This window comes from Passer domesticus, chromosome 10, assembly GCF_036417665.1.
Source record: "Passer domesticus isolate bPasDom1 chromosome 10, bPasDom1.hap1, whole genome shotgun sequence".
Lineage (NCBI taxonomy): Eukaryota > Metazoa > Chordata > Aves > Passeriformes > Passeridae > Passer > Passer domesticus.
In genome coordinates this window covers 18,116,964-18,131,521 of record NC_087483.1, presented here as the reverse complement: position 1 = coordinate 18,131,521, position 14,558 = coordinate 18,116,964, and the positions used below count along the sequence as shown (strand labels likewise).

The 14,558-nt window shown below is 47.8% G+C and overlaps 1 protein-coding gene across 10 annotated transcripts in view; it reads left to right on the top strand.

Moving 5' to 3' along the window:
- Nucleotides 1-14,558, top strand: part of NRP2 (neuropilin 2) — an 89,077-nt gene that overhangs the window by 24,949 nt on the left and 49,570 nt on the right. For all 10 annotated transcript variants that reach the window (XM_064434174.1, XM_064434180.1, XM_064434177.1 and 7 more), the window contains exons 3-7: nucleotides 3,668-3,849; nucleotides 8,049-8,279; nucleotides 8,818-8,973; nucleotides 10,831-11,000; nucleotides 12,038-12,193. In XM_064434174.1, coding sequence (XP_064290244.1) covers nucleotides 3,668-3,849; nucleotides 8,049-8,279; nucleotides 8,818-8,973; nucleotides 10,831-11,000; nucleotides 12,038-12,193 — 895 coding nt within the window. The remainder of the gene's footprint in view (nucleotides 1-3,667; nucleotides 3,850-8,048; nucleotides 8,280-8,817; nucleotides 8,974-10,830; nucleotides 11,001-12,037; nucleotides 12,194-14,558) is intronic.

Here is a 14,558-nt window from a genome sequence, read left to right as displayed (position 1 = left end):
GAATAATACAGGCTGTAGAAGTGCTTTATAATTAGTTTATAAAAGCTCTCTAAATATCAGCAAAGCACTTTCTACTAAAAAATCTGTAATAAAAATGCAGCAATATTTGTAAGCATTATACATTTTTTGTTTAATTCTGTTAAACAACTTCAAGAAGACCATCTAAGCCTTGTATTTCCCTTTTCTCAGTCCCCATTGTCTGGGCAGTTAAAAGCACTTCAGCACTGCCTCCCAGCCTCAAAACTCCCTGGTGAAAAGCAGTTTGAGGTGGTTTCAAACCCACTCACTGGCATTCTCACAATATCTTGCCATTGTGCCATTGGAGGAGCAGCGAACTGTGGTCACCTTCCCTGCAAAAGAAGAGTTGGGCAATCAATTTGTTACACTTGAGGGTTACAGAGGTTGCACCCTGCCCTCACATGTTTATGCTTGGCTCGTTGGAGCGATGCCTAGGTGTGGAGATGTGGCCATGAAATGTGCTTGGAGATGGCAGCTTTCCCAGTGGAGGTAATGCCAGAGAGGTCAGCCCACAAGAATGTTGGTGCATGTTGACTGAAACAACGGATTTGGTTATGTGAGTGAAATGCAAATTGCTGGGCACTGTAAGAGACAGTTTGAAGACCATTGCAGCATAAATGTGTCCCACCCAGCTGTGCCCTAGGCCATAGTTACCGGAATATGAAATGGTTAGAGCAGAAAGCATGGTTGGGTTTTCTTCCAATTTTTCTTCTTATTTTTCACAAGAGAAGAAGAAAGTCTATTCCATATTTAAGCTTAACAGGAGCGATTTGGCCAAACTGGATTGTAACTTGTCCAGTGACCCAGAATGAGGAGAATGGGGTTTACCAGTTTGTTTGATGGAGGGCCAAGGCATGGACATGACTAAAGATCACGGTTCCAAAAGAATCTGTGGTGGGGATTAGCTGGCATTCTTGCTGAAGTTTGGAAGTTTAACAGTTTTGATTGGCTGTCTTTGGTGTTTCATTTTGAAAGCCTAAAGCTTAATTACTGTGATGGAAAGGAAGTAGGGGCTCCTGATCATCTGGGCTGGTGCTTTCTCCCAAGTGTAATACTTCCCCAATTCACACTCTGTTTATATGACCCAAAGAAAAGATTTTGCCTCATGCAGAGCAGAGGACTTGGGCCAAGATTTTTTGACTAGGGAAGAAAACTCTTACACATTTCTATTAATTTTACATTTGGCAAATATTGTTTCCTGACCTTCTCTTAAAGGCTTTTTCCAGTTGTTTTAATATTTGATTTATTCAGGATTAGCTCCAGTGTGAGAAAGCTAAGTTAGATGCTTGAATGAAGCCAAATAGGGCTTAATTTAAAGAGGCAAATATTTCCCGATGATTTACTTGCTAGATTCATTCTTTTAATTTTCCATTTACAGATTGCCCATGAGCAGATTGCAATATACCCTAATTGTATGTATTATTGGAAGTCTGTCACCCATTCAATAAGCAAAAATTTCTTGGTCCAAAACTTGCTTCTGAAATTCCAGGGCTCCTACAGAAGTGGGTGGCTTGAGGAGCCATGTGGACAGCACTAGGATATTTGTCCTGGCCACAGCAGAAGCTGTGATCATTGTAGTCAAGCAGCTGAAGCCATGTACTTGTTGGCGAGGTACAACCCCACGAGGGCACAAACAGATGTAATTCCCTGGGATGCACTAACCTCTGCCTGTGCATGAGAATGGCAGCTTTTACAGTCCACTCCATTAACTGTGTTTTGCCAACATTCATGTTTTTGCCAAATTAATTTTTTGCCACATACTCAAAATTTCACTAGTAGCCGGTAGTTCTGCAGCACAGATGTGCACTTCAGATGTGGAAGGGCTGAAAGCACACTGAAAGCAAGTAGTTATTTAGAGAACAAAATGTCCCCGCTGTTTGCTCAGTACTACTTTAAACAAATAGACAAACAAGGAGGAAAAAATTCTACTTAGAAGAAGCACTAACACTATCTTCTATGTTCCTCGTCCCTGGAGAGATGGTAGGATGAAGCTACACGTGATGGACGTTAGTGGGGTCACGCAGGGTGCTGCTGACTGGTGTCAGGGTAATACGGGGTCACAAGGTGATAGGGGCTAGGCAGAGCTGAGGAGAGAACAGGGGGAGCAGATCTTCATTTGCATTGCTGTGTGTCCACACACCAGCTAAGCCAAATGCTCTTCCTCTTCAAGTGCCACTTCTCAAGACCGCTTGGATTTCACCTTGGCCAAGCCAATTGAGTCTGTAATGAAGTTAAAGGCTGGGCAATTGCAGCTAGTTGAGTGCTCAGTCCAGCGTAGACAGGATTTTATCTGCAGGCATTTTGCTTCTGGCTCTCAGCCTGATTTAATCCCAGAAAGGAGTGAAACCAAAGCTGTCTGGGCCATCTTTCTTTCTGGAGGAGCACACTAAGTCCCTGTAAGTTTGTTTTGAGGCTGTTGCTCGCCGATATGTGCTTTGCAGAAGGGGAATGAGTCACATGAGGATCATTCTGTATCCAGCAAGCTACTTCTCCTTTCAACTCTCCATTCTCAAACAGAAGATCTTGTGACAAAGAAGAAAGGCAGATTCCTGGCAGCCTGGAAATGCTTTTTTCCTCCCTGCCCCCTTAAGAAGGGCTGAAGCATGTTGTTCAAACAGGTTGATACAAAGCAAATAAACAGTCCTAGAGAGATGGTCAGTTTCTGTAAATAGCATCGTGCTGGCCACAAAGGAGAGGGGAGGGGAGAACGTGGGTGTTAGAAAGCAGCTGAAGAACAAGATGTACACATAAAAGCTGTTTGTTTCTTCACAGTACACAGAGCCTGATACTACTACCTTGCCTACTCATGGGCTAGAAAACATGAAGGGATCTGTGGCAGTTTCACCTTCAGGCCAAGCTTTGTAATAAGCTTTTGTCTGCACCAGGAGGCAATTCTTCTAACCCTACACATTCCTCCCCCAGACCAGTCAGATACCCGGGCCAGTAGGAACATCTCAAGTAGGGTTTAGCAAAGGCAGGTTGTGGTTTCAGGGTGTACAGCAATGAGTGTGGGTACCCAGCTCTTACACAAAACTTCCCATCCACAGAAAATCTTCATTAGCACTTAATAGAAGAGGATTAATATTAATGTCCAAGTGCTAAGTGAGTGTACTTGCCATGCTTGCTAAAGTACCAATGTGGTATCAGCGCACAAAAGAGCTACCTGCTCACATGGATTGAACACTGGCAGTCTCACTTGGTACCTACTTGGCCAAATCCCACATGGATACTGGAATAAAGTGAGCTCTGCCAAACAGCACAATGGCACTTCAGAATAGAACTCAGGGGAGGAGAGAAGCCCCAGGAGAGTTGTGTCTGAGCTTCTCCCATGCTAAAGGAGTTTTGTGGAAATGGAGGTAAAGGGTGTCCTAAATTTTCCATGTTGGCTGTGAAGGTGAAGTGGATGTATGTGCAACAAATTAATGATGTGAATGACAGCAGAGGAAAAGACCTAAACAAAGTCAGACAAAAGAGAAAAAGTGTTTTGGGGTCTGTGGTGTGGTGTGTTGTGAATAAGAGAGTCCCAGATAGCTGTCTGGAAGACATTCTGTGAAATATGCAGATACCAAGAGTGGTTTTTGTTTGTGCCTGGCGTCGTGAAGCATCTCTCTGACAGATGGTTTCCCTGCCATTTCACCTGCCTCCGCAGGTATGACTACATCGAGATCCGCGATGGGGACAGTGAAGCGGCAGACCTGCTGGGCAAGCACTGTGGGAACATTGCACCTCCTACCATCATCTCTTCTGGCCCCTCTCTCTACATCAAGTTCACCTCAGACTACGCACGGCAAGGTGCCGGCTTCTCTCTGCGCTATGAGATCTACAAGACAGGTGAGTGTCTGAGTCAGTGCCTGTCTCCCAGACTGTTTGACACAATTATCTTCATCTGGAGATGCCTTTGACCACCTTTTCAATGTGATTTCTAGCATATTTTCCAGAGATAAAGGACTTTTTTTTAAATTGAAGCAAGTCTGTGCGTCACATTTCCAAGAAGGTAAAGATGTTAGTGGCACATGACAGTGCATTTTTGGATCACAGGGTAGCAATTAAAGCAGGCTTCCTCCTTAAATGCTCTCTTGTATTAAAGGACTAGAAACATATATCTTTACTCTCTGGCATGTGTGGAGCTTGTTAGGGCTAAAAGGGGATTGTCCCTCTGTTAGAAGTGCATGGAGCTCCCCCTCCTGTGGAGTTGTGATTCAGGGTTGATCAGTGATGCTGTGTTTTCTCTCCATGGATGTGGGGTTTGTAACTGGGGAGCTCTAGTCTTCAAGTGATTGCTGTCAGCAATGCTGTCAAAGTCTGAGGCAGCACCCTTTCAGGCAAGTGCTGCCTAGAAGAGGAAGTGTTCATAATTCTATTTGATACTTAACTACTATTGAGGAAAGAAAAATCTGCTCAAAGCCCTTTTAATAGTGTTTCTGTCTAAATATTTGCCAGAATTTTATGCCTGGGAAGAAAGGCTTGAAAAAATAGCTTCTGCTCTGTGTGCATGTGACAGAGGCGTGCCTGCATGCTGAGGGATCAGGAGAGTGTTTTGTGTGGGCATGGGGGCACCTGCCCTGTGCCTGCCTTCCTTTGGTGATGTGTTGGAAGACAACACACATGGCTTTCAGTCATTGCATCCAGCACCAAAAAAAAGTCTGTGCTATGGGAAGAACCAAAAAGGAACACAATAGGGTTGTTTATCCAGCATCTCTAAAGAAAAGATGGAGAGCACAGGCAGCAGTGCCCAGGGGCCCTGGGCCAGCTGTGCAGCAGGCAGAGGTGCACAGACAGCCTGGCCATAGGTAGACATGAATGTGGAGACTTTGCTGCAACAGAATGAGACTCCCTAAATTCATTGTGAATCAATAAGGACAGGACATGTGTGAAGGTTCACATGGATGAGGAAAGTGCTGTTGCTGGTGCTTGCCTGGACTGCATAACTGGCCATTGAGCTGCTGAGCAGCCAGCTCACCACCACTGTTAGTTTATGGTTAGGATGCAAGTTAGTCCTGAAAGTTTAGTGATTCAGCCAGATATTGAGGTTTGCTAAGGCCAGTTGCCATCAGTAAGGATGGCAAAGAATGCAGGTGAGATGACCCACCTCAGCCCCCTTTGCCTCTCTCTCCCTGCTCACACCTCCTGTGACCCAGCAGGCTGTGCTGGGCTGTGCCTGACCTCACACTGCATCCATGCCCTGACTCCAGGCACGAGGCCATGTGGGCTGGCCCAGCTGGCTGAGGTGGCCTGGCCATGCTGTGGGAAGGGATGGCAGACAGGAACCCTGTCGGTCTGGTTGGGAACCAGTAAGGGACCAAATTTATGAGGATAGGAGAAGTTGTTACTGGGAGGGAAGGAGAGGAATCAAGGGCTGATCGGGAGGAGAGCAGGTATGGGATGGAGGCTGGAGCTGAAGTGGTGCTGAGGCTTCTTTTGCCACCCCCACCCCTGCAGGCAGCCATCCTCTCCAGATACAGCCACAATTTCTTACAGCCACAGCCCACGAAATCAAGCCTGGCAAGGCAGGTTCTGGCACAGGACTGTGGATGAGCCCGTGATCCAGGAGCACTCCCAGCCCACATCTGTCCGACCTCAGTCCTTGCCAGGGATCCAGAGAGGGCAGTGGGCAGTGCTGGCTGCAGGGCTCCTGCAGTAAAAGCAAACCCTGCCTTTTGTTGGCAGGCAGGCAGGCACGGGCCAAGTTTCCATCTGAGCTGTCAGGGTAACCAGCTTTAAAGGTCATCAGATTGTCATTGTCCACATCAGTAAAGGCAGCAGCGGCTGCAGATTCCTTCTGTCTTAAAGGTGACCTAAAAAAACAACTTTTTCAATGGAGCATTTATTTCCCCACCTTGTGCTAAATTTCCCTTATCACAGTGTGAGAGAGAAGCAATCTGCATACAAACAGCCACATACCAGTCTTTGAATCCCCTGATGGGTATCAGTCAGCAGTCTGTGGGCTGACAAGGGCCGTCTGCCCCGGCTGGTCCAGCCTCCCTGCTGCTCCCTTTGTGAGTCAGTTTCGCAGGGCCGGCCTGAGCTCTCCAGCGCTGGGCATCAAAGTCTCCTCTCAGGCTGGCCTGTGCTGCCAAGGCAGCATGACTCCCGTTGATTATCTGCAGCTTCCTTATAAAAAGCTGATCATTGTGTTTGCTGCTATTAGCCAAAATGTAGACAAAGATGCCAAATGCGATAAGAGCCCCGCATGAGGAAACTGTTGTCTAATGCGGTGACATAGTTACATCTTGCCTGTTGCTAGAGGACAGTCCCTGAATCTGGGTTTAGCCTTTGATTTTCTCCCTAGCTCGGAGCTTCTGTTATTTACACTATTTATCTGTTCGTCTTTCAGGTTGTTTGGAACTTACCCCTGCTCATGACATTATGCTGTGATTTCTGTTTGGCCTTTTTTTTTTGCCTCTGCATTTTACCCCACAGGTTCACACCAGAAAAGCTGGCTGCTTCATTAGGTAGTCAATTAAGAACCTCTCCTGAGTAGCTCTCCAGCCAGGCTCTGCATAATGCAGTGCAAGATCCTGCTATTACTGCAGGCTGCTGGCCTGACTCAGTAGGTTAATGCTGAATTGAATAACGTGTCTGCCATTAGTCCTGGGAAGGCTGGTGCTGCCTGGAAGAGCCGGAGCAAGAGGGTTTGTAGAGGAGAAGGAGAGTGTCCCAGTAAAAGTGAAGCAGAAACCTTTGTGAATGCTAGTGCTAGGTTGCAGCAGTGGCCAGCAGCCTCTCTAACACCCCCTTTCTCCTCTGATAGCTCCAGGCTGCAAATTTCTGTTGCCTATTGTCCTGGCAAGGGTTTCAAAGTCACCGTGGTATGAATATGACACAAATTCCCCTTTCCCCAACCACCCTGAGGCACCTTGGCTGTATGAGAGGGGGCACCGAGCTGGCCCGGCTGCAGCAGAGGCCAGTGCTGAGGTCAGCAATAAATAAGAGGCAACATTGTCTGTCGTCCCCACCACGCAAAGGTCTTCCTTAAGGATAGAAATAACTTGCATTTCTGGTGTGGATGGCTCATTCTGTGAAAAAGAGGGCTCTGTTCCTGCTCTCAGCAGAGACCCCCCTGCCATGGCCTCTGTTATCCCCACTCTTAATGTGGCCATGTTGTGGAGCTGGCCATGTATGCTGGAGCTGGCCCCTGTCCCTTGTGGGGGTCTTGGGGACGGGGGTGGGGGCTGCAGGCTAACTGTGCACTTCCCAAGGGTTTGCAGCAAACAGTGGAGACACTGGCACCCTCCTACAGGCCCTTACACTGTGTAAATATTTGTGCTTATGGATTTTCTCAAGAGGAAACTGAGGCACAGATATCTGTGCTGGAAGGCTGGAGTTTGCAGGAGACTGGCCCATGGGAACAGCCTTTCCAAAACGAATACATCCCAATACTCCTCTCTGCCCCATCCCAGGCAGCTCCTTTCCCAAACAAGGGTTCTCCACCAGACCTGGGGTTGCTGTGACACCTTGTCTGCATGGCTGCAGGTAGCAGCTGTGTCATGACTACTGTGGATGGTGGCTCCCTGTGTGCTGGCCAGCCTCTCTGCAGGCTCTGGAGCAGCACACAGGTCTGCCAGGTCAGTTTTGGGGATGGGTTAGAGTGGAAAGTGTCAGCTGGGGAATACAGGCCAGCTTGGTGTGGTCTCCCTTTCCACCGTCACCAGTGTGAGGGACATGGCACAGTGCTGGCCTGCCAAATCACAGCAATGGCTTTGGATAGGATTGCTCTTCTAGTCCTGGTTTTGAGGTAATTGTCAGGAGGATCAGCAGTGGCGTACAGATTATGTCGGCAAAGCTGCCTAAGGGATTTTGGGCCATGTTGTCCACTACAGTACCTCATGGACCTCGTCTCTCCACCTGTGGAAAGCTTTGAAAATCCCCTTCTCACTTCTTGCTGTAATTCTCACAGATCGTAAGCTACAGGACATTTCCAGAAGTGAATACACAACCCTACTAAAGTCAGAAGGGGGTTTTCACAGTGCCAAGTTGTTGGCATTAAGCTTCATTGTTGCTAAGGCTCTGGGTTTTTCCTGCTGCTACAGGCTCTGAGGACTGCTCCAGAAACTTCACTGCCTCCAACGGCACTATTGAGTCTCCGGGTTTCCCTGACAAGTATCCACACAACCTGGACTGCATCTTCACCATCATAGCCAAGCCAAAGACAGAAATCCTCCTCCACTTTCTGCTTTTTGACCTCGAGCATGACCCACTGCAGTCAGGGGAAGGAGACTGCAAGTATGACTGGCTAGACATCTGGGATGGCATCCCTCACGGTAAGCCACGGGGTGCTGCACTGCTTTCCGTGCCCCTTCCTTGTGTGTCACAAAGCTCCAAAACTGTTCAGTCTGTTTCTGAACACCAAGGGTGCCTAACCTCAAAGGTGGCTGCAGCCTGCAACCTGCCATTAGGGCACGCCACGGCCAGTTTGGGGACAGTGTGCCTGCAGAAGTCTGCATTCATTAAACCACAAACTACTGCTCTGTTGTAACCACTGATCTGAAAAGCCCCATGGGACACTTCCAAACACCAGCAGTTCTCCCTCAGGGAAGGGCATTGAGTTCATGCAATGATGGGAGGACCTCCCCACCTTATAACAAAACTGAGAAACAGAGCATTTTGGAGCATTTCCCAGCAATTGCAGAGCAATGCCTGCTGCAGTGGATATTTCTGCACTGCATGGCATCAGGCCAATGAATATAAAAAATAGCCCATCCCTGAAGCCTATCTTTTTTATCCTGATCAGCAATGAGCTGGTGACCCAGGAGACCAGTGGAAAAGCAGGCATTACCTTTGCTGCTCTTTCTCTTGCAGTTGGCCCCTTGATAGGCAGGTACTGTGGCATTAATATGCCATCGGACATCCGCTCGACCACCGGCGTCCTCTCGCTCACCTTCCACACGGACCTGGCAGTGGCTAAGGATGGTTTCTCTGCTCAGTACTACTTGATCCACCAGGAAGTCCCAGAAAGTAAGTTGGAAGTGTGTGTGTTTGACTTAGTTGTGTCCCCTGTGTTTTATTTGGCATATGCAAGAGTAAAGCAGGCAGAAGTGTGTCCAGGGACTGGTTCTCCACCAGCAGTGCAGACAGCAGTTTCACTTAGGTCTGTTCTCTGTTTTGATAGAAGTAAGATTTCAAGTAAGAATTTCACTTTCTGACCTTTTGTTGACTTTTCACTTGCTTGTGAAGTCTTCTCAATACCTTTTGGGTTAGAATCCTTCATGTATGTACTGAGCCCAAAGGATTTAAGGGAAGACTTCAGCCCAGCATGTGCAGCAGATTCATTAAAGCATGGGGAAAAATATGCGCTCTCTCTCTCTCTCTCTAGTTTTCCAGAAATTCACAGTCCCAAACCACAGATTGGAATTTCTTGGCTGTCTAATTAAAGATAGCTTAAAGCTCTAAGAATTTCAAGCCAAATTTTGTTTTATAACCCTTAATAAGGGAGGTAAATTGATATGGAGTGAGGAAGTAAGTTGTGTGTTTTGAGAATGAAGAGCATTTTGATTTTTTATTATAAACTTGCAGGCAAGGAAAGGTTCCATTTGTTTTCCCATGGTATTTTTGCCTCAGAGCTACTGTTCTTGACCTGTGTTCACAGTGAACCTCTGATATAGCAGAAGAAGCCTTCAGGACACCCCTCAGTCCCAGAGAAAGAGAGGGAGTCCCTGACCTGCCACTGAAAGCCTGTGACAGAGAGCAGGGTAGAGTAGGGGTTGTGCAGCACCAGGGCAGCAGGGTTACATCTCTTGCTCTGTGATTGAGTAAAGGATGTTCTGCTGAGGCTGTGAGAGTTACAGACAAGCATGAGCTCTTCACCATTAGCTATTGCCACACTCAGATGATCTGTTCTTTAATCCCTTTTCTATACTGGATTTGCAAATAGGGTGTTGAACACAAAGCTTGAGAAATCAAGCACCAGAGCCTTTGTTAAAGTGCCAGGCCTATTTTCATTTATGGTGGTGTAAATTGAAACTTTAATAATAGCACTGACATCCTAACTTGGCCCATCATTTCCACCCAAATTGATCTGACCACCTTAAAAATACAGACAGTTTGGTGGAGCCCCATTGGTTTACAGCAGCAGCACGCTAGGACCCATGCAGTTTTTTCTATCACTGTTTTCTTTGCTATTGTTTTTACAGGACAACTGCTATAAAATAGACGAGATGTGCCATAAAACTGAGCTAACTGTGACTTCTAAAGCTTTAGAAGTGAGGAGATACAAAAAAAAGCATAGCAGTGTCCTTTATAATCTTGTCTGGTTAATCCCTATGGGCCTGATACCACACACAGTGCATGCAGATAGACACAGACACACACACATGCATCCCTGCTCTCACATGCTCACAATACCTTTAGAGCTGCCCATTCCAATCCTTGATGTTCCTGCTGGCAGCAGTAAGCACCTTCCTAATGTGTCTGTCTGTATTCCTTGCCTTGTCAGTGCTTAGATTTCACCTACAACCTTCAAAATGGGAGCTTTGTGGCGGGGGTACTTGGCACATCTTGGTGGAGGTGAAGGGAGGGAAGGGTCGGTTTTTGTGTCAAAACTGAGCAAAGGTGAAGAAGATAGAGAAAAGGACAAAGATCCATATTGTATTAGTGTTCAGAGGGCCATGCAAACACAAAGCTGCCCCATCTATAATTTTTCAGTGCCATCTGTGAACACACACAACCTGCAAGATGGTGCAGATCTGTTCATCTTTCCAGACAGGCAGCTTTGCTCAGGGTTAGCTGGAGAGATTATTTCAGGGCTGCCTTTCACTTGGACATGAAGTACTGAGAGTGTAAACCAATCTCTGTGTATGTGTGTGTCTGCTCTAGACTTTCAGTGCAATGTGCCTCTGGGGATGGAGTCTGGCAGGATCTCCAACATGCAGATCAGTGCCTCCTCCACCTACTCAGATGGGCGATGGACCCCTCAGCAGAGCCGGCTCAACAGTGATGACAACGGCTGGACCCCCAATGTAGACAGTAACAAAGAGTATCTCCAGGTACCTTTCCAGCCCCCTCTCCTCTTCCCCCACCAAATGGAGCGTCACGCTGTTAAACTGACCCTTGACCATAAGGGCTGTTGAATTTTTTATTGCCTCTGGCTCATGGGGAGCAAGCAGCAGGGGAGCTGCAGTGCCTCGGTGAAATGCAGCAAGCTGGCTCTCCCATTAGCTTGCCCGCACAAGGACTGACTCCATCCACTGTCTCTCTCCCAGCCCCTCCTTTCTGCCCAAGCCTTGATGGACTTTCCATCACACTGACAGAGACTGAGAGACCTCTGCCACTTACAAGGGCCACTGACTCCGCCGCTGGCCTGAGGACCAAAGTCTCCAGAGGGTGCATAGAAAAACAACTAGAATAATATTTATCTCATCAGTGATGCAGGGAGCGTGAGCGGGTTGATGTCAGGCAGGGGGCTGACAGAGCAAAGGCTTTCCCTGGGAGCTGGTTAGAGCCACAGTGTGTCCACACACAGCTTCTGGCTGTGTCACATCGCCGGGAGACGCTGCTTGCTAAAGGGCACTACGAGCAGGAGGTGGTGAATGTCATTGCCTCCAGCAGACATCTCATTCTTCATTCATGGCAGGGCTACTAAGCCAGCTCTGCTGACCTTTCTCAACCCATGTTGTAAAACAAACAGAAAAAAAAAAGAGCAAGGCAAAACCAAGAGCTGCAGCACTTGCTAATTGGATATTATGCTTTTATTTTACATGGAAAAAGTCAGTCTCTGTCCTGCTTTAATGGACATGCACTTCTGTGCAGACCCTACTGCTTGGTCTGAGGCAGGAAGAAGGCTTTGTGATGGTCCCATATAAACAGACATCAAGATCCTTAGCTACTCCTGTCCCAGGGTTCTATGCCACTGAAGTCAGCCCTGGGAAGGGTCATGGCTGTTGGACTATGCACCCATAGATGAAGTGCGACAGGCTGAATTTGAACCTTTTAATTTTTCAGACACAGAAAGAGGAACTAATTAACCATTCTGGACTCTCAGGTGGTCACCACTCTCTTTCTTGTCCCTTTTTCCCCTGGCAAGGTGGACCTCCACTTCCTGACTGTGCTCACAGCCATTGCCACACAGGGTGCCATCTCGAGAGAAACCCAGAAGGGCTACTATGTCCGTACCTACAAGCTGGAGGTCAGCACCAATGGGGAGGACTGGATGATGTACCGACACGGGAAAAACCACAAGGTAATGTCCTTTTTGTCTCTTCTGCCTGCACCTTGGTGAATCTTGTAGCCAACATGAGGGAAGAGTATGGAGAGATTTTGCAGGCCCAGAGGGTTTAATCTGTGAGGGATCCTTTTTTTGATGATGGCTAAAAGACTGATGATGCTCTGGGCAGAAATAGTCCTTTCTCCTCTGCACAGCAATGAGGAAACACTATTCCTTGGAAAACCTGGCTGCTGCTGCATCTTTCGTGGTGGTGAGAATATGTTCTTTGACTGCAAATGAAGGAGAAAATGTTTTCACAGCCTGTGTTTTGCCATATAAGATTCATTGAGCTTTTGTGGTCGTAGACCCGTCTGCATGCTGGGTTAACAATCACAAAACCACATGAAACTGTAGTTCAGGAGTTACTGAGGCCTGGAAATGAAAGGGCACAAATCCTAAGAGGCAATTGCACCATCCCAGAGAACAAAATGAGCAATAAATAATGAGAAACAATTCAGGCTGCCAGAGCTGTGAGATCTGCACTAAGCAGGCATGGTCAGAATGGGTGCATTGAGCCCTGGGAGCTGTGCATGCTCTTGCTGTGTTTCTGGGACACCCACAGAGGTGGGAGAAAGGAGGAAGGAGAGTAAATATGGGTGTTCATCTGTTTCACACCATATGGATGCTGGTGTGTGGCCAGGAAAGATAAACTTGGAGTGGTCTGCATGGGAAGTGTATGGAGAGAAGGGTTAAGGTAGCCATGGTGCCAGGCTGGTTTTTCTGTCCATTGCTTTGGTCATGTAGTTGTTCCCTGGTTAAGGGTGCCTCAAGAAATTGCTTCCTGCTCTTCTGTGGCACCCCCAGCACTGCTGCTGTGTTCAGGTCCTCCCTGCTGATGTGCCATAGTGTGTGTGTGTGAACTCTGGCTGGGGTCCCACGCACCTCCCCCCACACACACGTCCCAGTCATTTTTGATTGCTCAGCACTTCTATTAAATTAGCTGTCCCTTCCCTTTGCTGGCACGGGCGCTGCTGGCGTGAAATGCAGTAGCCTGCCTTGTCCAGGATTCATCCAGACATTTCCTTCCCTTCCGGGCTGTGTGATTTCCCCTTCCCCACAAGTGTGTCTTGGGTTCAAATTCCTTCTGCTTCCCAGAATGAGTCCTCACTGTACAGAGGTACCTATCAGAGTCTCATACCTGCAATATTTGGAGTATTTAAGCTCCTCATGTGCCAGTGAAGGAATGTTAGTCCTATTTTAGAAGTAGGGAAATGGAGGCACAGGGCAGTCCAGCACCACATAGGGGAGTCCTCAGCTGGGCTCCCCCAGATCTCTGGTGGGCTGGCTCCAGGACAATGGCTCATGGTAGAGCTCAGGTATAGTGCTAACACACTGCCCATGCAGTGATGTGGAGCCTCTGTGTTTGCCCAGGACCCACAGCAGACCTTTCTGTGAACCAGGGCCATCTGTCCTCACCCCAGGTGAGTTTGGGGTCTCATTGAGACCTTTTCTGTAAGCTGAGTCAGACAGGATATACCCATAATGCTGGACAGAGAGATGAGCTATATACACAGCTCAGTGTTCTAAATAACCACTGGTAATAAATTTACCTTTTCAAGGCTTAACTGGAGTAGAAATCTGGCCTGGAGGGTGGTTTTAGTTGCAGAGGAGAATAAATATCCCATCCTTGCAGTCCTGGGCATTGGACACTTCATCCTCACCCAGGGTGGAGCAGGACAGCATGACTGGTTTCAGTGCTGCTAAGCCAATTTACATTGCTCCAGCAAGAACCTAAAGCCTGGCTGGTGTCAATCCAAAGCAATCCTACAAGCATCTGAATTGTCACCATTTCAGGACTTGGCCCTTGATTTCTGTCAGCTTTTTTCTACTCTGTTTTCATTTAAAAAGTGGAAAAAATCAAACCTTCTTTTTTTACTCCTCTATTCCAGTATCTATTCATTCCCACATTCTGGCCTTAATGTAGCAGCCACCTCCCAAGGCTGGAGGATAAGTAATTGCTTTTTGGTGGCTCGCCTACCCCTTGCATCCGGGTGGCTGCTTTCCTGCCCCGCCAAACAACTGGCTGCCAGCTGCTGAGCTACAGTGGGGCCAGGGCAAGGCCACTTGCTCACAGCCCTGGTGCTGGGGGCACTGTCCCACATTCCGTGCCCGCACTAATCCCGCTGTTCCTGTGCTAAGCAAGCTCCCAGATGCCTGTGCTCAAGGTGCAGCTCCCTCCCTGCATCAGTGTGGAGCTCAGTGCAGCCCAGGCTGCAGCACTGGAGCAAACCATGCCAAAGAGATTCGTCAAATCTGCCGCAGCTTGAGCTGGTGCCATGAGGAGCAGGGAGGGAGGGGAAGGTGTGGACAGACAGGGACTCTGTATATACATGCAGATAGA